The sequence below is a fragment of the Perca fluviatilis genome, chromosome 14 (genome assembly GCF_010015445.1).
Source record: "Perca fluviatilis chromosome 14, GENO_Pfluv_1.0, whole genome shotgun sequence".
Lineage (NCBI taxonomy): Eukaryota > Metazoa > Chordata > Actinopteri > Perciformes > Percidae > Perca > Perca fluviatilis.
The window spans coordinates 11,977,374-12,001,167 of NC_053125.1; the positions used below are offsets into that span (position 1 = coordinate 11,977,374).

General features: G+C 39.4%; 2 protein-coding genes and 1 long non-coding RNA gene across 12 annotated transcripts in view; all 3 read right to left on the minus strand.

Annotated features, from left to right (window-relative positions):
* Positions 1 to 519: 519 nt before the first annotated feature.
* On the minus strand, positions 520 to 14,127 carry LOC120573457 (endochitinase A-like). Of its 3 annotated transcripts, XM_039823195.1 has the most exons (13): positions 13,781 to 14,124; positions 10,243 to 10,296; positions 9,745 to 9,948; positions 8,054 to 8,134; positions 6,324 to 6,404; positions 6,084 to 6,119; positions 5,906 to 5,926; positions 5,357 to 5,422; positions 4,985 to 5,026; positions 4,106 to 4,204; positions 3,919 to 3,943; positions 3,688 to 3,827; positions 520 to 1,817 (listed from the first exon to the last, which is right to left on the minus strand). In XM_039823195.1, exons 1-12 carry the CDS (start codon positions 13,839 to 13,841, stop codon positions 3,710 to 3,712), a joined length of 888 nt encoding a protein of 295 aa, XP_039679129.1. In that variant the 5' UTR covers positions 13,842 to 14,124; the 3' UTR covers positions 520 to 1,817; positions 3,688 to 3,709. The 3 variants fall into 3 exon arrangements, with proteins under 3 accessions (XP_039679129.1, XP_039679130.1, XP_039679131.1); XM_039823196.1 differs by lacking the exon at positions 6,324 to 6,404 and having other exon boundaries at positions 13,781 to 14,127; XM_039823197.1 differs by lacking the exons at positions 4,985 to 5,026; positions 5,357 to 5,422.
* On the minus strand, positions 8,456 to 9,251 carry LOC120573458. Its single transcript, XR_005641728.1, has 3 exons — positions 9,232 to 9,251; positions 9,043 to 9,078; positions 8,456 to 8,476 (listed from the first exon to the last, which is right to left on the minus strand). It is a non-coding gene; the product is annotated as an uncharacterized LOC120573458 (long non-coding RNA).
* A 3,413-nt stretch (positions 14,128 to 17,540) lies between the features above and the next one.
* The window catches only part of LOC120573137 (serine/threonine-protein phosphatase 2B catalytic subunit alpha isoform), a 68,513-nt gene continuing 62,259 nt past the window's right edge, over positions 17,541 to 23,794 (minus strand). For 2 of the 8 annotated variants that reach the window (XM_039822613.1, XM_039822611.1), the window contains 3 exons: positions 23,701 to 23,709; positions 21,171 to 21,200; positions 17,541 to 17,853 (listed from right to left, as the gene is read on the minus strand). In XM_039822613.1, the coding sequence (XP_039678547.1) occupies positions 17,651 to 17,853; positions 21,171 to 21,200; positions 23,701 to 23,709 (242 nt within the window). In that variant the 3' untranslated portion in view covers positions 17,541 to 17,650. Of the gene's footprint in view, positions 17,854 to 21,170; positions 23,710 to 23,794 lie in introns of all 8 variants that reach the window. The other 6 variants (XM_039822615.1, XM_039822612.1, XM_039822616.1 and 3 more) reach the window with 4 other exon arrangements.

The window sequence follows — 23,794 nt, forward strand, 5'->3', positions numbered from 1 at the left end:
ATGAAACATCAACAGATCTTGGTTATGAGCGTATCTGTCCTGCACTGTATGAACGCTGTTATGGAGATCAAGCAGAGTGTGATTTTGACACCGGTTGCCCACATCTCACTCCTCTGTCATATAAACCTCATGTAACCTCTCTGCAACAAACTAGCATACAAAGTGGGGACCATGGTTCCTTTCTTTGCTTTGTGTTGCCCTTCTGCTCCCTCTAGTGGTGAATCACTGAACTGACACTCTTGGTGCTGATCCAGGTTGCATATACAGTACAGTACATTATACCACCTTTACAAGCAATAAGAAGAACAACATGGCAAAACTTTCGCAGTTTAAATCTGGCAAAAATACTGAATTCAGTGACGTCCCATAAGAAAAGCTTCTAATGACAAATATAGAGGCTGAAAATGACGATTTTGAAGCTGTTAACGGGTGATTTTACTACAATGTCTTGTAGAGTGAAGCTTTCAAAACTCAAAATAATATATATAATATTAATGAAGTGAAGCTGCAACAACCAAACTGTTTTCTAGTGATTTATTGAGGAAATTGAGATTGAGAGCAACACATCAGCCATAAAGCAGTTCCAGTGTCTTTAAATACATCTCCTTTACTTATTTATTGTGCTTGGATGGTATATTTACTATAAAAAAAGAGAAAAGAAATCCTCCTTGATATGCATGTGAATGTACAGTACTGTCATGCAAGGAAAGATTGTTGGTTTGAAAAAGTTTCCAGTGTAGAAGAATATTTAACAATCTTTTAAGAAATACTTAACTGAGATACATGAAAAGTAAAAATGAGTACAAAAGAACCTGTTCTTATACCCCCCCCCCTCCCCACCTCCCCATTAAGCCCCACAAAAAGAAAACCATCACAATCTACAAAATAGTTCCAGGCAGGTGAGTAACAACTAGGGGTGTAATAATACATCGATCTGGATCCATATATCGATTCAATGAGCAACGATCCAATATCAATACAAAGTGAAAATATTGATTTTATTTTAAAATTCCAACTTTATATTTATTATTTTTTATTAAAAAGAATAGTTTGTTTTTCATTTAAATGTCTGGACAAGCTCAGTATTACAATTGTCAAATCGTATTTTAGTTGCGTTTTTTGAGTTAATATAAATGTAACTGAATGTGTTAAATGGACATATGATATATCAGCTCATATCGATCGCAGGCCCCTGAATTGAATCAAATCATAATGTTATCGTGGCAGACTTTGTGACATCAGCAAATATCATATCGTTGTCCAAAGAATCGATTTAAAATCGTATCGTCATAACTTGTGATTTACACCCCTAGTAACAACACAACCAAAGGATAATTATAAAACTATGAAATGAACAGTGATAAATATCTGAGGTCAGTGCACTGTACAGAGAATGGCCCAACATGGAGATGAGCTATGCAGCTGTACTTAGGTTTGTCTATTTGTCAACAGTATACTGAAAAAAAGGGTGCATAGACTAGGTTCATTAAATATATTCCACAGACACAATATCAATTCAAAGAGATGTACTGTATTAAGCCTGTAATGTATTAAGCCTGTTATTTTCAATATTTGGGTTGAAAATAAGTTCACTTACTCTGAGATTTATGATCACAGTTGCAAACAAAACAGCTTTTAGCATACATCATCATACTTTTCTGCCTCACAAAATGTTACACAGAATTCACAAACATCTAAACAACAGTTCCTCCAGACCGTCCGTGTGTGGGCGACAGGTGTGACTCATCCGCTGGCTGATCTTGATGTTGCTGCCCTTCTTCTTCTTTTTTTATTTATTTTTTTTTATCTCGCAGCAGCTGAAACACAGGTAACAACAGAGGCAAGTGATGAAACCACATCTGTGTGATCAAAGAAAATAGACCTTCATCCAACCTGAACAGGACAGAATGTCACCATACATACATACATACATACATACACATACATGCATAAATACATACATACAGGAAGAGGTACCTACATTTTCCCACTCTGTCTCTGACCAAAAAGAAAACCATTTGTACATTTCCCTGAAGCCAAACTTTTGTTAAGTCATTATACATTAGATTTTTATGGTGATACTTGCTGATATTGATTTCTTAAGTTCATTAAGACAGAAAAAAAAAAGTTAATGAGCTTTGAGTGTGGGATTATCTGCGCAGTGTGATACGTATGAGTAACACGTTTTGCACTCAGATAAGAATTTGTAAAGCTACAATCCAAAGAAATCTCCAGTAGTTGTAACAACATAAACACGCTCTTCCTCAGCAAAATTCCTAAAGCATGACTCCATTTCCCTCTGACACTCGCAGCCAAGTCATCTAGGCCTGATTGTATGAGGGAAGGAAGGTAGGACATTTAGTGCCCAGATTATTTATTTTTTTCATGGGTGGGGTGAAGGGGTACTCAGTCTGTGTACAAACCATATATGACACATGCGCACATGCATTCACCCCACCAAAAAACCGGACAGACAGACGTCTGGCCCACACTGACATTTACTGACCACACAATAGCTCCTGTCCAAAATAATCTGTGTTTATGTTGGGAAGTCCCTATCTTTCAAGCCCTGCTGCTTGTTGGAGGGAGGGAGGGGGGGGACGCAAAATCACAGGAAACACCTTCTGTTGCCCAGCAAAGCCCCAAAAGCCAGTAGAGTACAATGAGATATTAAAAGCCTGTAACTTCCCTGGAATCATTGCAAGTCTGTGTCTGGAGAAACAGATTTACCAAGTGATGGAATAGCGAACAAACAGAATGAAGTTGGAAGCGGCTCTCGCAGGAAATAGACGGAAGGGTAGCTCACCATTTTCTTCTGCGCCCAGGGCTGGCGATTGCTATAGGCGAACTAGGCGATTGCCCAATTGGGTGTCAAACGTGCTGGGGGCGCCGTGTCACACTTAGGTCTACTTCCCATTAATAATAGAATTAGAATAACAAGCGAAATAAAACATTGTTATTAAACATGATCATCCTAGGACGCCCCCTCAGCCACACGTTTACTTGTCAACCTGATCATTAGATTGAATTGATGTTTATTGTCGATCATTTCCTAATTGGGGGACAACTTCAAACTAATGATTTAGTTCTGTAGGGCTCTGTGTCTGTCAGAAGGTCTGAGATCTACCGTATCAGCAGAGCAATCACCTAATGCACAGCAGGCTACGGTGCAGGTAGATTATTTTCTGAAATATTGTGACTTTATTCTTTTAATAGCCTATTATCACTTTATTTTTCTCAAAATATCATGATTCCTCCAAATCTCAGAGAACACAGTTATATTTTGAATGTGCACAAAGTTTTGAACATGAGCAGAAATCTTGCTCAAACACATCTGAAATATTACAGTCCAGGGGTTTATTGATTCATTAAAACAAATGAATGTATCATTGAGGTGAATAATTGTCATATGCACATTTAAGGAGGTTACTTCCTCAACAAAAGATGCAAAAGAGGAGGGAGGACTAAATGGTGCTAGGCCACGTGTGCTGACTCAGATATAATTAGAAAAGCCGATCTACAGGAGAATAAATAGATGAAAGCAATACAGAATGCCTGAGAGCCTTACTGCAATATATTCCATTATGTTTTTATATTTGGATTGTAATCTATGTTTCCCTTTACATAAAGATATTTCCATCATAAATTGATTCAGAAAAAGGTAGAAATAGGTGCATACAAATTCACCTGAATGCAGGAAATGAAGTATTTAATGTTCAACATTCTCGCAAAAATCAATCTGGCAGGCCCTGTCTCCGTCTGATGACTTCACTCCGAGGAGCATGACACCATCTTTAGTGCTTTCGGGTCTGCTCTGGAAAGATGCGCTGTGGAGAGTTAGAGAGACAAAGGGATGGATGCTTTAGTTGTTCACACGCCTTTTCAAATACAGTCCATAGCTACAAAGTTCAGACTTACTTCTCAGTTCCAGTATCAATGGTTTCTGTTGAAGAGAAGACAACTTATTTGTTCTGCTGATCTCATTCAATGTCAGAAATCTTCTCATTTCAAAATCAAACAATATCAACATTAATCAGAGTTGACAGGATATTTACATGACCTGCATGATAAATGTGAGTACATTGTGCAGCCTTTACGTACGTACCTGTGTGATCATGGATCTTCTTGCATTTGAATTTGAGCACAATGGCTGCAGCAGCTCCAACCAGGAGGGCAGGCAACACAATCCACCACAGCCTTTTGTCTGAGGGTCAAATTCATCATCAACTTCAGACTTTTCTCTGAAAGATTCATTTGGCAGACCAGTGATGTATTCAATTCAATTCATTTCCATTACATTTTATTTGTAGTATCACATCATAACAAGAGTTATCTCAAGACACTTTACAGAAAAAGTAAGCCTAGACCACACTCTCTAATTCACATAGACCCAACAATTCCAATAATTCCCTCAAGAGCAAGCATTTAGTGCGACAGTGGTGAGGAAAAATGTCCTGATAGGCAGAAACCTTGAGTGGTGAGGAAAAACGCCCTTTTAGGGAGAAACCTCGGACAGACCCAGGCTCTTGATGGGCAGTTGTCTGGCGGTGCCGGTTGGGGGTACGATGAACAGTGGCAATAATAGTCACAATAAAGATAATGGAACTATGACTAGAAATAGTAGTTGTAGTAGTTCATGGCGTAGCAGGGCACTGTAGCAGTCACAGCACCCCAAAGTAAATTTTAAAGGACCATTTCCCAATCAAGTCCAGTGACTTTTAGCCCTCCACATTGTAGTGTCAAAACCCGCCACGTCGAAAGGTTTCATATTCATATTGTTAACAGTGTGCGTTGTTAGCCTCATCTGTCTTTAAAGCAACACTATGTAACTTTTCCCACTTCGGTCCCCCTACATGTTGTCTCATCGGAACTACAGCTGCAGCTAAAAGTGACATAGTGCTGCTTTAAATCACCAATACGTGTTAGTCGAATGGTTTGTGGGGTATGACTGACAAGTTCAGTACAGTTCAGTACAGTACATTACCTGCTTTGGGGGAGAATTTCTCATCAATGCCAGCATGACGACCTTTCAAAACAATGTGTTTTTGGATTAGTTTCCTTCCTCTTGATTCTAAACAGTATGATTTCAAATGGCTTATGATTATGATTAATTGATTATGATTAATTTTAAAAGCCTAATTAATTTTAAAAGCCTAACCAGGGACAGGGGTTGCAAATTAGTCATGGCTATAAACCTGTATGCATGGCATCTACTTTGTATTATTCATAAAGCAATGTTCTATGCATTTGTCCCTGTCAAATAAACATTAAATGAAATGGAATAAATGAAATTTCATTCATTCATGGCTTCATTATAACCATATACAGTACAGAATGGTAGTACAGCAGAACTTACCAACACCTTTATCATTTTCATTCGGATGAGTTTGCGTCACTGCGGGTGCAGTGGTTTGATGCGGTTCTATGATGTTGAAATGAATGAATGAATTACTTAAATAAAACAAGTCAAATGACATCAACACATCAGAAGGAGTCTACAAAGATTGTAAATCTGCGGGTTTAATTGTTTCACAATCCAACTACTATCCACACAGATAAAATGAGACAGAGAAGATAAATGTATTCATCAAAATACTTTAAGGGTACCAGCTCTAAGTTATGATGCACTTTAAAATAGAAATAGAATAGAAAATAGATATTCATGGAAATGTGAAACAGTATGAGTAAAAGTATCCCCCTCAAAAACAGTGTATCAACTAAAAACTATATATGTTATAATATATGTATATATACACATATATATGTATATCTATACATCATGTTATGTTGGCATTTCATTTGTATATATGGATGAAAATGCATAAATATAAAGAATAAAAGAAGAATAAGAAAGAGAAGTGCTTGTCCTATATAAGACAAAATGTGTACTAATAATATAGTGTACCTGAGGCAGGAGTAGTTGGACCTGCAGAAAATTATAAAATGAAGACAGTACCTTCATTTGAGTCAAACTTGCTGTTTATGTATACATTCATTTCTTAAAAACAACTTCTTTAATCACTTGATATGGTTTTAAGGGCGGTCATGAAAACAAGAAGTCCATTTGAATTGAATGTACATACCTTTGCCTGTGTTTAGTTTCTCAGCGGCTTCACGTTCTGACAAAATTCAAACCAGTTTCAATACACTTTAAATACAGTTGTCATTTGAAAAGAGATTGCATCCAGCCTTGCTCTCATGCCCGAAAAATACATCATTTATTACGTTTTACAAACTGTAATCATCTGTCTGATAAAAAGAAAATGAAAAGCTTGCTCATTACTGATGATGTACTACTTGTAGCCTACTAAATCTCCTCTTACCTTCAGAATTAGTTGGGGTCTTAGAGTGGTTTCCTGACTCAGAGTGGTTAGAGCGTGTGTCCAAAGATTCATGTTCTAGAGCTAAGACAAAAGAAAAGAATCTCATGTAAATATAACAAATCTCAGTCATTTGTTTTGTTGTTGTAATTTCTGACTGGTCTGCAACATTTTGTAAAGTTGTCACTATAATGAAAACTTTAGTATATAGGATATATCCTGTATCTTCCAAACAGGATGTAAGGCATAATTAGATGTACGGATGGATGTTAGATGAACAAATTTTACAAAAATGAACCCAATGGTGCAACAAAGCCCATCTTGACATTTTTCACTCTGCCGCCATTAGGCCAACTCTTTTTGGGTTGTTGATGTAAACAGAATTAAATGAACTGCTCATTTACATCATCTCTGTGCCACAGCGTGTGTGTAAACCAAGAGATTGCCTGTGAAACACACTGAAGAAGCTGTGTGGCAATAAAAAGAATGAATTCCAAATTACCTTTACATGCTATTATCCACAATAAGAATCCAGCAACCGGTCTTCAAAGTCTTCTACGTTTCAATGTGAGTTGAGCGTGTTAGGACTTATTTTTTTTATAAACCTAACTTACCCTTTCTATTCATCTATTTTGCAGTCCACTTAACTTGTATGCACACTCACTGTCAGGAGTTTTGCTGGTGGCATCAGGAAGAGCAGGGGGAGATACCTTCATCTCAGTCAAACTTGTTGTTTATGTATACATTTATTTCTTAAAAACAACTTCTTTAATCACTTGATATGGTTTTAAGGGGGGTCATGAAAACAAGAAGTTCATTAGAATTTAATGAAATAAATAAAATACAGTTGTCATTTAAAAGGAGATTGCATCCAGCCTTGCTTTCACGCCTGAAAAATACATCATTTATTACATTTTACATACTGTAATCATCTGTCTGATTAAGGGCCCTATTTTAACGATCTGAAACGCAAGTATGAAACGCAAAACGCAAAACGCAAGTAGCTTTGTGGGCGGATCTCGGCTGCTGTTGCTATTGGATAAATGAGTCTTGCGCCCGACACAAATCTTAAATGGGTTGGTCTGAAGTAGCTAGGTGTGGTTTCGGCGTAACGTGAAAATAACCAATCAGAGCGTCCTCTCACATTCCCTTTAAGAGCAGGCGCACTTGTTCCATGGCGGATTGCTATTATGATGGCGGATTCGCCTGGCGCACGCCAGCGGGAGCTGTCCGGGATGCGGCAAAGTAATAAATGCCCGTCTTGACCGTGTGGCGATGTTGCTGCGACCTCTCGGGCGCATCTCCTCAAGTCTGGAGAGGATTGCTGCAGCCATGGAGCGTGGGCCTCCGAACGCACCACCTGCTCCAGTTGTGCCCCTTCCTCCTCGCTCCACTCCATCTCCGTCCACCCGTCTCCTTAAGTCCTCTAATATTTCTTCATTTATGTCATCAACACATCCATGATTCATGGAAATGTTGTGTAAAACACAACAAGCCACAAAGAATGCTGCGACTTTTTGAGAGCGCAAATACATTCCCTAATTTACCAACGTGCGTCTGTGGAGGGAAAAGTCCGCTGTGCGTCGGGTGCAAAATAGGAATGATACATGCGTCGGTGTACAAAGGCAATTGCGCTGAGTGCAAGATAGGGCCCTAAACATATATATATTTTTTTTAAAAGCTTGCTCTTTACTGATGATGTACTACTTGTAGCCTACTAAATCTCCTCTTACCTTCAGAATTAGTTGGGGTCTTAGAGTGGTTTCCTGACTCAGAGTGGTTAGAGCGTGTGTCCAAAGATTCATGTTCTAGAGCTAAGACAAAAGAAAAGAATCTCATGTAAATATAACAAATCTCAGTCATTTGTTTTGTTGTTGTAATTTTTGACAGGTCTGCAGTTTTCATTATCCTATAAAATATGTTATAATATATGTATATAATATATATATATATATTTATTTATATTATTATTTATGTATATATATATATGTACTGTATATCTATACATCATGTTATGTTGGCATTTCATTTGTATATATGGATGTTAATGCATAAATATAAAGAATAAAAGAAGAATAAGAAAGAGAAGTGCTTGTCCTATATAAGACAGAATGTGTACTAATAATATAGTGTCCCTGAGGCAGGAGTAGTTGGACCTGCAGAAAATTTTAAAATGAAGACAGTACCTTCATTTGAGTCAAACTTGCTGTTTATGTATACATTCATTTCTTAAAAAAACTTCTTTAATCACTTGACCCCTCCCACCCCAGACACAAACTCTTTGAGCCACTCCCCTCTGGCAGGAGGCTGAGGTCCATCAGGACCAAAACCTCACGTCACAAGGACCCTCCGCCACCAGCCTTATTAACAAGGCCCGGAAACCACCCTGACTCTCTCCACACCCACCTCTGGCTCTACATGCCACTGTACTTAATCTGCTCTTTTTATCTTAATTGTTACTCTTATTTTATTACATCCAGTGTGTGTATATATATATACACACATATATTTATATATTTATACTTATATTGTCTGTTCTGTTAACCTGTTTGTTTAACTTATTTTAGATAATGTGTGACATGCACCTACGACACCAAAACAAATTCCTTGTATGTGTAAAAAATGTACTTGGCAATAAAGCTTTTCTGATTCTGATTCTGATTGATATGGTTTTAAGGGCGGTCATGAAAACAAGAAGTCCATTTGAATTGAATGTACATACCTTTGCCTGTGTTTAGTTTCTAAGCGGCTTCACGTTCTGACAAAATTCAAACCAGTTTCAATACGCTTTAAATACAGTTGTCATTTATTACGTTTTACAAACTGTAATCATCTGTCTGATAAAAAGAAAATGAAAAGCTTGCTCATTACTGATGATGTACTACTTGTAGCCTACTAAATCTCCTCTTACCTTCAGAATTAGTTTGGGCCTTAGAGTGGTTTCCTGACTCAGAGTGGTAATTTTTGACTGGTCTGCAACATTTTGTAGGATATAGGATATATCCTGTATCTTCCAAACAGGATGTAAGGCATAATTAGATGTACGGATGGATGTTAGATGAACTAATTTTACCAAAATGAACCCAATGGTGCAACAAAGCACATCTTGACATGTTTCACTCGGCCACTATTAGACCAACTCTTTTTGGGTTGTTGATGTAAACAGAGTTCAATAAACCGCTCATTTACATCATCTCTGTGCCACAGCGTGTGTGTAGAAAAAAATTAAAAAAGTTATAATTGGAGTGCTGTCCAAATTACCTTTACATGCTATTATCCAAAATAAGAATCCAGCACCTGGTCTTCAAAGTCTTCTAAGTTTCAATGTGAGTTGAGCGTGTTAGGACTTATTTTTTTTTATAAACCTAACTTACCCTTTCTATCCATCTATCCATCTATTTTGCAGTCCACTTAACACACTCACTGTCAGGAGTTTTGCTGGTGGCATCAGGTAGAGCAGGGGGAGATACACGGGCTGCTGATGTTGCTGTTGCTGTTGCTTTTGGTGTTGGTGTTGCTGTTGCTGTTGGTGCTGCTGAGACCTTTTGGGTTGTTGATGTGGCTGCTGGTGATGTTGTTGAGGTTGATGCTGCTGCTGCTGTTGTTTTTGCTGCTGTAGTTGGTGTTACTGTTGATATACAAAAAGGAGAGACATTGACATCTAAATTGCATTTGCATTGGCATTTGAATTGCATAAGATCTGTAGAAATCTCACTTTACAATTTGACCCAGGCCAAAGTTCCCTCGGAGCTGTTTGTCTACTGCTTAAAACCAACTTGCTTTCTGGCGGAGCGTTAGATGAGAAGATCGATAGCCTACTGCTCATGGAGAGTAGTATCAATCTTCTCATCTTATTCTCAGCCAGAAGGCAAATAAATATATTTCCCCAATTGTAGAAGGATTACTTTAATGCTATACTTACTTGTATGGTTACTTGCTGGTACTGTCGTCGAATTTTGCTGATCTGATGATAAAACTGTAAAGCAGAAAAACAACTATTTGAGCACTGTTTTTTGTTTGCGACAGGGTAAATCAGTAACCGGAAGATATTGTCCAACGATCACTAAACCACACTTTACGCGTGACATGCTCACTGTCTGAGGTGAGAGCGCAATATAAAAAAAAACCTGAATGTGCTGTCTAGGAATTCAGAATGCTTTCATCACGAAAACACCACAATCAGTTTGTCTACGTAAAATATTTCCTCAGACAGATACTCTATTTTAGGTTCACAGTTGCATATGTGCATCATTCCTGTTTGGCACGGCTTTAAAGCCTAGCGTCTCGCTCCAAGTGTCAGAATAGGGATGAGAAGTCAAGACAGTGCTGGGGGTCGTGGCGTGTTGAGGTGGATATCCTCTTCTTAAAACACTGCAGCAGTGTGAAAGCTGCATCCTGTCCCAGACATACTATTGTTGTCCCCTGACCTAAGCTGCCAAGCATCCTGTCTTCATTGCTGCCAATTATGATCCCATTCAACATATTTCTCCCCAGACCAATGGCCGAAAGCACCGACCACATGCTGCTCTGTCTGGCAGTCATCAGAGTCATCAGGAAGAAAATAGAGCTGTTATTAAGACTATGTCCTTAAAGGTCCCATGGCATGAAAATTTCACTTCATGAGGTTTTTTAACATTAATATGCGTTCCCCCAGCCTGAGTATGGTCCCGCAGTGGCTAGAAATGGTGATAGGGGTAAACCGAGCCCTGGGTATCCTGCTCTGCCTTTGAGAAAATGAAAGCTCAGATGGGCCGATCTGGAATCTTCTCCTTATGAGGTCATAAGGAGCAAGGTTACCTCCCCTTTCTCTGCTGTGCCCACCCAGAGAATTTGGCCCACCCATGAGAGAGAGACATCATGGCTTTCAAAGGAGCAAAGTGGCAGTTGGTCAAGGCCACACCCCCATCCTCCACCTTGCCCCCCCCCTCTCTCCTCCTCAATAGCTACAGACACAGAAATGGCACATACTAAGGAAAGCTCATTGTGGGATTGGCTCTAGTGGCTGTAATTCTGCACCAAGGCTGAATTTCAGGAAAGAGACTTCAGATACAGTATTAGGGGACCACTAAGGCCTATATAAAAGAGTTTTCAGATACAGTATTAGGGGACCACTAAGGCCTATATAAAAGAGACTTCAGATACAGTATTAGGGGACCACTAAGGTCTATATAAGAGACTTCAGATACAGTATTAGGGGACCACTAAGGTCTATATAAAAGAAACTTCAGATACAGTATTAGGGGACCACTAAGGCCTATATAAAAGAGACTTCAGATACAGTATTAGGGGACCACTAAGGCCTATATAAAAGCATCCAAAGAGCACCATTTCATGGGACCTTTAAATCCTAAGGTCATTGAAGTTATTTGGGACCAAGTAAATGTCAAGTCCTTTAAGCCATTCAAAACAAGGCCAAGTCAGGTTTCACATATTTCAGAGCAAACCTCAAGTCAGGTCTTAAGTACTTCAATTCCAAGTCAAACCTCAAGTATTTTGGACCATGTGTCCAGTAAAGTCTCAATTTTCAAGTCTGACATCCTCTGTTATTAGAGAAAAGTCTAACACAGCCCTTAGTATGTCAGGTCAAGTCACAAATCAAGCCACAAGTTCTATAATTCGACAAGTCGTCAAGCCTCAAGTATTTCAGAGCAAGCCACAAGTTAAGTCCTTCATTTAATTTGATAGTGAAATGTTGAAGCAAATTTCTAGTCAGTCACAAGTCCTATAAGTCATAGAGACAAGTCCAAGTCAAGTCTCCAGTTTTTTGGAGCATGTCTCGAGTCAAGTCACAAGTCCTTTAAATCATTCCAGACAAGTCTTCAAGCCACGCCTTAAGTATTTTGGAGCAAGTCACAAGTCAAGTCTCAAGTCCTTCACGTAATTTGACCGTGAAGTCTTGAAGCAAATCTCAAGTCAGTCACAAGTCCTGCCATATAAGTCATAGAGACGAGTCCAAGTCAACTTAAGTCCTTTGAGTAAAAGCCTCAAGTCATGTCTTTAGTCCTTTGGGGCAGTTTATCAGTGTTTTAAGCCCCCCAACGTCTCCTTCCAGGCAGCGCTGCTAGGATTAGGCAATGGTTAGGGTTAGGGTTAGGTGCCTTGAAGTCAACAGTCGCAGCACTGCCTGGCCAGAGACGTTGGGGGCTTAAAACACCATTGAGCTTTAGGGTAAGTTCAAGTCAAGTTGCATGTTTTTTTTTGTTTTTTTTCCATTGCAAGTTATTTGAAATTCATTTTAAGATGGCATTGTTGATTTTTTTGCTACATTTTCTTGACATAGAGAGCAGCTTGGTTCCCACTGGCTATCTGGCTGTAAAAAAAAAAAAAACAATGAATCTATCTTATTTGCCCGGCACAGACAAATTAAAATTTTCGCTCATAATATAATATATTCTACCTTCACTTTGAGTAAATATGGCAAAATAATAAACTACTTTTTTCTTACTTGTTAGTACAAAGGACAACTAAAGGCATGCACATACACACGTACAGACAGACAGATAGACAAACAGACAGACAGACAGACAGACAGACACACACACACACACACACACACACACACACACACACACACACACACACACACACACAGAGCTTATCTCAGACTGAATTAACGGAAATTACACTTCAAAGTGTTCAAAGTGTCCTTAGAACAACCCTGTGATCTTTATCTTTGCAAATACCAAAACAAAACAAAATATTACATGAGAATAAAACATGAGCATATAGCTTATAACATTATCAATCAGAACAAATATTGCTGCAAACACACACACAAGTAAGTGCTGTAATTTTCTCACAGTGGGGCCAATCAGCTTGATAGGAAATGTTTTGACACTATAAGATATTAGATACAAATTTGTTTCACACGTTAGAATAGAATCTACTTTTTCAATTCCCCCACCCTTCACTGACAATGCAAAGAAAACAAGACTGAAACAAACTAATCTTAGTTAAAGAAAACTGAAGACCTTTAAAAAGTAAACACCAGTGTGCTTGTTCAGGATTAGAGTATGCAGTTCTTTCCTGTGGGATGTTAAATCCTTTGGCAGAAATTCCAGTCTTCTCAGTGCCCTGGTCAGTTCTGGCTGAATTAAGGGGGCAACCAAAAGGCTCTTCACGCTACAGGTCAACAAACTGCTTAAGTAAAATTTGATGAATTAAATTTAAGCTCAAAGTTGCACTTCCTAACAATTCAGAGCTTGTAGTTGAAAGCTTTGAATGATTAGTAAGGGAACCTTTGACCTTAGATTCTCTCCACCATCTACTGTTTAGATCAAAAACAAGCATCCATGGGCAGCACTGATGTAAAAGTCTGCAGATTAAAAACAAATGGAAATGGTCAAATGTAGATTTGGATCACTCCTGTTTTATTTACAATATTAAGGGCCCTCAGCTCTGATTGTGTTAAATCTAACGCCATGTATCCCAGCCAAATGCAGTCCCAATGGTTCCCCTACCTTGTGTGAAGACATGGACAGATGCTAGCAGGAGGAGGACAAGAACCCCGATGGTCTTCATGGTGATTCTGCAGTTGTTAACCTCCCGACTTCTTCCTCGGACCCCAACTAAGTGGCCAGTGGAAAAGGTGCTCGAGCGCTCCGCTGCTGATGCTTATTTTGGCACTTCCTTTAGATAAAGAAGGGGAGGAAATACACTGGCTTCCCTTGCTGACGTAAAAGTGGGTAGCTGTGGAGACCAGCACAAGGCAGCCAGTGGGTGCAAAACCTATGTCCTTTTAACAGGAATCTCAGTCTTGAGTAATGGCCATCACTTCTTTTTCTTTTCTGCTCTGACACCACTTGACCAGTTGGGAGGAGACTTGGTACTCACTGGTACAAAAACAAGTTCATTTGTGATCACTCAGGGGAAGGATGTCAACCAAGCCTTAAATAAACAAAATGGCATCCAGGAACTGTATGTGGGTAATTATATGATAAGCAACAAGTAAAGTACTTTGGAATAAGGGATTCAGAAGAAGGAACCACTTGTATCACATGCACACACACACACACACACACACACACACACACACACACTGACAGCCACACATTTCAGATTCACCCTGTCCCCACGCATTCATCAACAAAACAAATGTTACCAAGCGTTTGTTTTATTAATAATGATTTAGGGCTGCAAGATATATCGACTCGATATCGTTATCGAAATATATCGAAAGTGTCGCAATAAGTATGCAATATATTTTGTGGAACTCTGCATCCCGTCCGTAGGCTGTGTGGCTTAGTTGTGTTTGATTTAGAGCTCGCTTGAAACGCTGTAATGATCATGTTTCATTGGCCAGTTACCGTGCCACTTGCATGTTAGTGCACGTCAGCGCACGGGGCCACTACGTGACAAACCCTATGGAGCGTACCACGTGACGTGTGTGCAGATTTCAACAGAGTGACAGTGGGGGCGGCTCAAATAATTTTTTTTTTTTTACTATTCTTCATTGTTAATGTGACAGAGCGTCCAGAAAACATGGAGATGACCTCAGATAGGTCTCCATGCAGACTGGTGCACTGAGTTTCTGTTTATGAGTTGGAGAATGTGACTCTGAGGTATTTTCTTGGAGAGAAAAAAAAAAAATCTTCTCATTTCATGACTGTCATGGCATTTGGATTCAGTTCTGGACGCCGTGGATACGACACCAACAACAGGTTTTCTGCCACCGAGCATTAGCTTATGTTAATTGCCCTTCGACACTGTCTTTGTTTTAGTTAGTCTTCAGATTATCCCTCTGAGGCTACAAAATCTAGCTCCTGTTGTTTTAGGCCCTCCCGAAAAAAACAGGATGCCGGAGTTTACTTCCTTTCATTTGAGCATTGTGTTTGATTTCAGCTGAAGAGAAACACTTCAGAAACCAAGGACAAGAAAACGTAGGCTGCTTAGTTCAGTTGTAGAGCTAAGTTTATGTTGAGTATCTTATTTATTTGGCCAACTATGAGAGCTTGATCGATCTTTACGTATACTCCCGTGCATAAAGATTGGATGTTCATTTCTAAGAGGCAGAGGTGCCCTTGTATAAAAAACAAACAAATTTAAACCAATAACAATTATAATCTAAAACATCTTAGCCACATATGAAAATGCCATATTTCTATCTTGGTATAAAAGGAGGAACCCTGCAGACATTTGGCTCCTGTGTGTAGCTTGTGAAATCTTGGCTTGGTCTTCACAGTTTAATCAAAGAAGTCACTAAGGTTGATGAAGAGGAAACACCTTTGTTGCCGAACTGCCAAGGAGCATTTTCCCAGCTCCACTTCTGGCCAATCAATGCCAAATTGTTGGGAGGAACTGCAACAGCAGAGCAAAAACACCAAGACTCATTTACAGAGACTGAACTCCTAGCAGTGTACGGATTCTTAAAGCTCTTTTCAGGCATCTCATCCCCGTCTTTAACCTCTGAGGTGCGTCAGGAACTGGCTCACGGTTGTTGTCACAGGTGTAAACGAAATATCGTGACTCTATTGTGTCGGTGGTTTCCTTGCACGTTAGAATTATGGGTGACGGCGAGTGCGTTTCCTGTAATCTTTTTGGAAAACACAAACAATAACGCATCTATACTTAATACAAACAAACACACACACACACACACACACACACACACACACACACACACACACACACACACACACACACACACACACACACACACACACACACACACACACACACACACACACACACACACACACACACACACACACACACACACACACACAGAGAAGCGGACTCATTTCAAGTTGCAATTCATGCACAATTTTATTGAACAGTTATATAAAATACTTTTCATAGTTGCAAGTGCATGCCTCATCTGCCAACAGTTTTGAAGTTAAATTACAAAAGCAAGGCTTCATGTCGTGTAGTGAATTACTTGGGCACTTAAGCAGTTCTTAAAAAAGATCAAAGTTATTTTTTGTTTCATCTTAAAGTATTGAGCAGTATCAAACCTGTAACTGATATACAAAGCAGAGTTCCAAATAATAATAGTAATAATAATAATAATAATAATAATAATAATAATAATCAAATTACACTTTCTGTGGCACATTTACAAAACAGAACTAAACCGATTTACCTGTTATATGACACAAACAGCTAATCATGCATTTTTGAGTTACACGTGTAACCACACACCTCACAAGAATTGTCAAACATGCTTAATTGGACTGTGTGCACTTACAAGCGCAGGTTAAAAATAGGATTCCTCATCCATCTTAGATAATTAAATGCTTCAATTACAAAAGAAGTTGTAGGCATAGAGCATCATGGTGTTAATTGAAAGGATGCAGGTATACGTTTCCAGTATATGTTCACTAAAGCGCAATACGTTTCAAAACAGGCCTCCACAGCCAAAGTATTCAGAGTTTCTATTTCCTTTGTTTGATTTTTATAAAACATGCATAGGCAGAAACTTTAAGTGTATTGTATTCTTTTTTTTACACAATATAGGTTCTCTACTTTTACTTTGTTCGCAATACTTAAAAAGAGAAAAATTAACACTCAATTCCAGCAAGCCACAATAAATCTACCCCAGCCCCCCCCGACCCCCCTTCCAAAAGAGACAAAAAAATAAACATATTTGCAAATGATAGATAGGTAAATGTAAATTCCAGTTATGAAACTCAAGAAAATAGGTATTCATTACCGAGTTATTTAGCCATGATACAGAAAAATCAGGTCAAAGCACACACCAAAAGAACCTGAGGTAAGCATAATATGTACAAAACCATAAAACGTTCCATTATTTGGCATTTCGACAACATTGCAACATTCTTTTTAAGACTGCCTAATTAATTTCAGAGCTATTTTTATAAGAGTAGCAAAAAAAAAAAAAAAAGTTATCAATAAATAGTCCTTATTTACTTTGTACACCCTTATATGTTAAAAACATTATCTCATGTTCTGTCCTTTTTAGTGCTGTATTTTTGTAAACGTACAATAGTTAGTAAGAAGTTACACGACTTTCCGTTTCGGTGTAAATGAGCAAGCGTCTTTCAAGAAATAAAATAATTCACCTTTAAGATCTCTCCATCCCTCTTCTTCTCTCTGACATACTGTGGTGCGGTGGAGACTCGAGCACAAGAAAGGCCTGGCCGGTCAGAAATGTGACCCGGCAATAACTTAGCAGATTTGACTATGAACTAATATTTTGAAGGCATATCCAAAAACTAGAAAGTGAGATGTCTCCCCAGTGTGAGCCATAGATGCCCCCCCCCACCTTCCCCTCTACACTCCCTTTCATTTCCGTTACCCCTTTGACCCTTCTCTGCGTTGGCGGGTCGTGATGAAGCCCTGACGGCCAAAGTGGCGCCTGCTGCCGGCCTTCACTGGATGTTGCTGCCACTGCTGGTGCTGCCCTTGGCGTCCGTGCCGTTGGTCTCCGAGGACAGGGCCTTGTTGAGCGAGTTGAGGCTGGCGTCGGAGGGCAAGGCGTCTCGCCGCGGCGGCATCCTCTCGTTGATGCGATCCAGACCCTTCGCCTCGGCGAAGCTGGTGATCTTGTGCTGGGGCGAGAAGCCTTTGATGGCTGTTGAGATGCAAGAAAAGGGAAGGAGAAAACAAAACGGGGAGAAATCAGGAGCAATTTTAGAGGGGAGAGATGAAATGATTTATATATAAAAAAAAAAAAGAAAAAAGAATGGGGTCACACTTGCTCACATTCACGCACACATCACACGATTTGGCTTATCTTTGGTTAGGACTTGGTTCATGGAAGCGTTTGAACTGAGAAAACGACAACATACAGACGGCATCTGAGGCACTGTTGGCTAATTCAACTGCAAGTCATCCATGAAAAATGAGTAACTGATGGGCTTGTTGACACTAACAATAACTGCATCATGTTGATCCCTAAATACTTTAAAAGGAATAGTTTTGTCATTTTGGCAAATACGCTCATTCGCTTTCTTAGGTCGAGTTGGATGAGAAGAATTCATGATAATTTGCATATATACTGCAAACGGGGAAACAGCTAGCCTGGCTCTGTGTCTGAACGCAACTAAATCAGCCTATCAGCACCTCTAAAGCTCACTATTTAACATGGAAAATTGGGTTTGTTTAATCCATAAAAAAAAACACAATGTGTTACAAAACATTTTTGTGACATTATGTGGAATTAAATGTGGCAAGGCGTAACACTTTAGTAGAAGCTAGCTAAGCTAAGCAGCCGTATGGACGGATATGAGAGCGGTATTGATCTTCTCATCTAACTCTATGCAAGGAAGGGAATAAGCACATTCTCCAAAATGTCCACCTATTCCTTCAACTGGACACTTGTATGATGCACACATCATACTACTGTATTCATGAGACTGAACTAAATCTTCAGCCGTTGAAATAATTGTTTCAATGTGTTGTGTTTAGTATGAGCATTTTTTAACGGCATATATCGTACAGCATATTTACATATTCATCATCGTGAGTAACGTTAGTTAAGTAGTTTTTAAAACAGATCTAACGATTAATATAAAAAGGATAGAACTCATTTTTATGAAATGACAACACATTAACACCATTTATCAGAGTATCAAAATGACATAACTGCACAGACAAAAGGATTAAATAATAATCCTTCTAAATCTATAGCGGGTGCTTCTGGAATCAGGGTCAACAGGTTTTCACTGTGCCACCAATCCATGATTTAATCTCTTATCTGTGAAAAGACTTCTACAGTACAATACTGGACCATCTAACTGGCCATCTTGTTCCTGCTATTTGGAAAATCTTAAAACATTGTATTGCTCATTAAAATGAGGCTCTTATTAGAGAATATCTTGACTCGGGCACTTTCCAGAACACCTGAGGACCCCAAACATCCAGATCGCCCCGTCACGTCACAGATAAAAATAAATAAATTTTTTAAAAAAACAACAAAGGGGGAAGAAGGAGAATGAGCAAAGATACAAAAAAGAACGAGGGGAGGGAAAAAACAAAAACAAGAACAAAAAAAAACACTTGTGTGGAGCCCACTGAGACATTCACTTCCACAGAAATAGAACCACGTTGAGACTGAGCTCACGCACAAAGACACTACAGAGGGACTCGGGGTGCTAACCACGTGTTTAGTCTGCTTGGAGCATGCAGCAATTAAGGGTTCACCGGAAGTTATGAGGGGTGGAGGTCACAGTAGGATTTACATGGCAACAAGATTCAGTTGAACTGAATAATGGAATTAGAGGGGAAAAAATAAGAAATACGGTTCATGAAAACATCACCAGGCTGACACAGATCCAATGGCATCGCAGTTGTCAACTCAACACCGTTTTATTCAATGGAATTTTTTGGGTTTTGCCTTTTTACTCAAATATTCAGCTTGACCGAGTTTGATTTCAGAATTGTGTTACTTCCACCGTTCATAAAGGGCTTGGGGGTCTTAATGGCAATAACAACTATGGTTGCAAAGAAGACCACCCTTTACTACAATGAAGGGCGGAGGGTGGTGGCATCATTTTAGACGACAAATTGGGGAGCGTGGAGAGGGGCATGATGGGTAGCGTAGTTGTGTTGCTGCATAGCACAGGTCAGACACAGGTTATTAGCAGCTCACAGGTAAGAACACGACACAACAGGGCCACAGAGGATCCACATGGAGAGAGAAGCAGAGACGTCTCTGCTCTACAATGGACTGCCCTCTATAGGGCTAAAGAGGAACTACTGGAAAAATTCCAACGTAAATAGCAGCTGGCAAACTACTATTTAGCTCGCAGTTGAGGTTGTTCTTGCGCTAAAGGCGATGTCAATAAAAAAATGTTTTTTTTTTAATTTTATTATTTTTTAGGAGAATCCAATTTGGATTTCTCTAAGCTTCCTGTGGAGCGTTTACCTCTACGAATTCAGATTCAACTCGTAAAAAAACTGTAGCATTATCATATTAATACAACAGCAACAACAATGCACAACTGCTTCAGTTGTTTCAAAGGGGAAATGCCATCATAAGCTTTCATAGCAAGATTTCACTGCGTTGTGTGAGGGCAGAGCAGGGAGTACACTATCTTAACCACAGTACAGTTAGGATGTTGAGTGATTGAAATTAAATACTTTGTTTAAGGGACTCCCTCTCTCTGGCAAACTTGAGTCAGCTTTAGATAAGAGAACAAGGGGAACCTTTCGCACAATGTTATTAACATTTGACACAACTCTGCAGATTCCTTCTGTGTCCGTATTCTACAGGACATTAAGGTCGTGTACTTCTAGACACAACATCACAAATGTGTCTAGACAAGATCTACCAAGCACTGCATCAGTTCTAGATACAGTCGGGGGTCTAGCTCTACTGGATACAGTATGTTTGTCCAGCTGGAGCCTCTGGTATCTGGTAAAAAGTCATTACAGCTGCCAGATGACCTGATGATGCCCCTTTATTTACACCTCCCACATTATGAGAGTGTGAATGTGCACTTCCTCAAGTGCAACCTCTTTCCTGAACCTGGATTGTCTGACAATCTTTTATTTACATTAACAGTGATGTTTAAACTTCTGAAATTAAAAGCATAAAAGTATTGCTATATTGGTGTTAAGGCACGTTGACTAGGAAAAGCTAAGAAGAATAACCTGCAAATGGTTCGTGAAAAAAAGACATGTAGTATTTGCTTTGCACTCACTCAAAACCACAGTGTGATTTTGAAAATCTGTGCTATGAAATCCATTCCCCTTTAAAACATTGTGTGACCACAGGATTTCCTAATTACTTACTTCTTTTTCTCCGTTAATACTGTGACACATTTTGTTAGCCCAAACACCCAACACACTCTATTCAAGCACCAGCGAGATGAATGAAAACCCAGCGGAGCCCCCCTGTCTATTGCCATGAAAAAGCAACAGGAGAGGGCAGCCAGACCCATTTACCTTCGTCAGCCTCAATAGCTTCAATAGTAGCTGAAGAGAAGAGGGGGGTTGCAAAACGAATGAGAGAAGTGAGCAGAGGAGTTCAGTTTGTCCTAGGAACAACTCAATAAGCAGCAAAGACAGCCAATGCCGACAACAAAAGGTTAACGTCATCTCCACATTTTGTGACAAAGGACACATGGATGTTAGCGAAGAGGGGAAAAGGAGGAGGGAGAGGAGAGGGGTGAGCCTTAGCTTTGTGATGAGTTCCAGATCTGTAAAGGGAAGGTGACACGTTTGTGGCAGCGAATGACCTCGTGGAGAGGATTGCGTCCTTGAGGTGCTTTGAAAAAGTCTGACATGGTCTGACAAACGGATCAATGTGGTGAGAGTAAAAAAAAAAAAAAAATGAATACTGCAGGGACGGACATTGATGGCACAAAAAAACAACACGTTAAAGCTGGAAGTATATTAGTTCTGTACTATTATGCAAATAAGAGCATACATATAGAAGGGAGAGCTGAAATAGGACGAATGGAAAACAGGAATAAGGTTTAAGTGCATGTGTGATTGTGGGGGTTTATGGCTGTGGCTTTAACTGTTAATGTAGAATCCAAGCGCTGTAGACACATGGAGCAGCGTTACTGTTGTGTTGTGTGCAACATGAAGCAGCATCTGGAACTGCGGGATATCGCATCTTTTGATATGAAATATCAAAAATGCTGGCTTACTTTTGTGAAGTGCGAGGGAGGAGGAAAAAAAAAAAAAAAAAACCTTTTGGCGTTTTAACCACTTACCAATTTCTTACAGTCATCCTTGAGCTTACAAATTCACATACAGTACAAGTGTGTAAAATCAGCTTTACACAGACGACAGGGATGAGGCAGAAGGTGACAGCAAAGTAACGGCTGTACAGTACAGTACTGAAGGCTACAGGACATACAGTACTACCATGGGGATGAGAACAAATTACAAAAAAGGCACGAGAGCAACACACTGTAAACGGAATGGCGGATGGAGTCAACATTACAGTAGAAGCACACTGGCGTCTGCTTAAAAAGGGAGGGGAGCAATGTGATTCTACCAATGTTGCAACAGGAATCTCTGAACATCACTCTACCTTCACGGGGGTTCTCTTAAGTGTCAGCTGCTTCCAAATAAGCATCAAAACAAATACTCTAACTTTTAACTTTCATATCCTCCCCCTTAGGACCACCATTGTTAAGCAGGTCATCAGCAGGAACACAATTTTCGAGGTGCTAGTGTGTTTAGTGGTTTCAAACCCCTTATAGAAGTCCAGAAATACAGCAAATGTTGAGCTAAAAGCCATTTAATAAGGTTGCTATTTATTTTTCCGTGTCTACTACACATTTTTATTGGATATGCTCCACCTATGAATTTAGAGTTAGAGCCGTAGCTTTCTTACTGAATGTAAAAAAATAAGGCTAAAGTAGTCCCAGTCTTTTCAGCATAAATCAGTGGGGCTGAAATAGAGGAGAGCATCCCATCCTCCCTAATTATTCCCTTTGTCCAGATTTTATTTTGTTCCAATTTGGCCACTTCCCCTCCCACAGGAGGTCACAAATCAAAACTCAGAACGCAGTTACAAACGGGCCCTAGTTTAGTTTCGGTTACATGATTTGTGGAAACAACGAGAATTTCTTCTGCTGCCTGCAGCTTAGAATTCCCTGTCATTCTATCGGCCAACTGCATCTAACAAAATCACGCGAATGTCATATGTTAAAGCTTAAGCCGAGTGGCCTTTAAAGTGAAACTATGGAACTTTTGAAATGAAAAAATGACACATTCTTTCATGTTAGAAATAAAAACTTTGAGTTCATTAGTGATAAAAATACACTCGCTCAATTCCATCAAAGTTAGGGGTTTTGCTGCTACTTGAGAAGCTCCCAGTGGCGTATGTTAGCAAACTTTACACAACTTGTGATTCTAGTGCATGCTAGATTACGACATACTGTAAAAAATAGTCTGATTTTAGCTTTTACCATTTTACCCTGGTTTGTAGTTTTAGCAAATGTTAACCACGCTGGCTTTGAAGTAAAGACGTACCTATTCTTATAAAGTGATAAATGCGTATTTAGGAAAGTGCCAGCTGATGTGTGAGAACCTGTGAGAGGAGAGGGTTGTTTGGATTTCTGCTTTATTTTGTAAAGGAAAGGCAGACAGCTGCTATCCCCCTTTCATTCACAGTTGCTTGTGTCAATTCCAATTCATCCTTTGAATCGCAGAGTCCTGCGTCTATCCCGGCGGAGCGCTGCGGAGATCCACAACACTAGCACTCAAATTTGGACAATAAAAAAAAAATGACCATTACTGTCAGGAGTCCCAAGTAAATTTGAAATGTGTTTGTAAAGGCGGTTTTTTTTTTGGTCCAGAAAGCCTTTACTTCCACGCTGCAGCTGCTTGTCAAACTTATTTAGGGAGTGTTTGGAATTCAACATAAGAGGGTGGACTGAACTCTAAACTTGTCTCACAAATAAAAGGAAAAAAAGAAAAAAATAACACAACAGAATACTTGCACAACCGATTATACCTGCAGTTTCTAGAAAGAAAGGAGAAAGAAAAAGATACAGGTAATATTTGAGATAAAACCAGTGGAATACAGAAAGAGACGGGGAGACAGGGTA

What these genes read in the sequence shown, in the direction of transcription:
- LOC120573457 (XM_039823195.1), bottom strand. Translation starts at nt 13,841, where the DNA reads ATGAAGACCATCGGGGTTCTTGTCCTCCTCCTGCTAGCATCTGTCCAT. An exon ending in GACCCCAACTAATTCTGAAG is followed by an intron (nt 6,405 to 8,053) that starts GTAAGAGGAGAT and finishes CTTTTGTCTTAG; the next exon opens with CTCTAGAACATGAATCTTTG. An exon ending in GACCCCAACTAATTCTGAAG is followed by an intron (nt 6,120 to 6,323) that starts GTAAGAGGAGAT and finishes GAATTTTGTCAG; the next exon opens with AACGTGAAGCCGCTGAGAAA.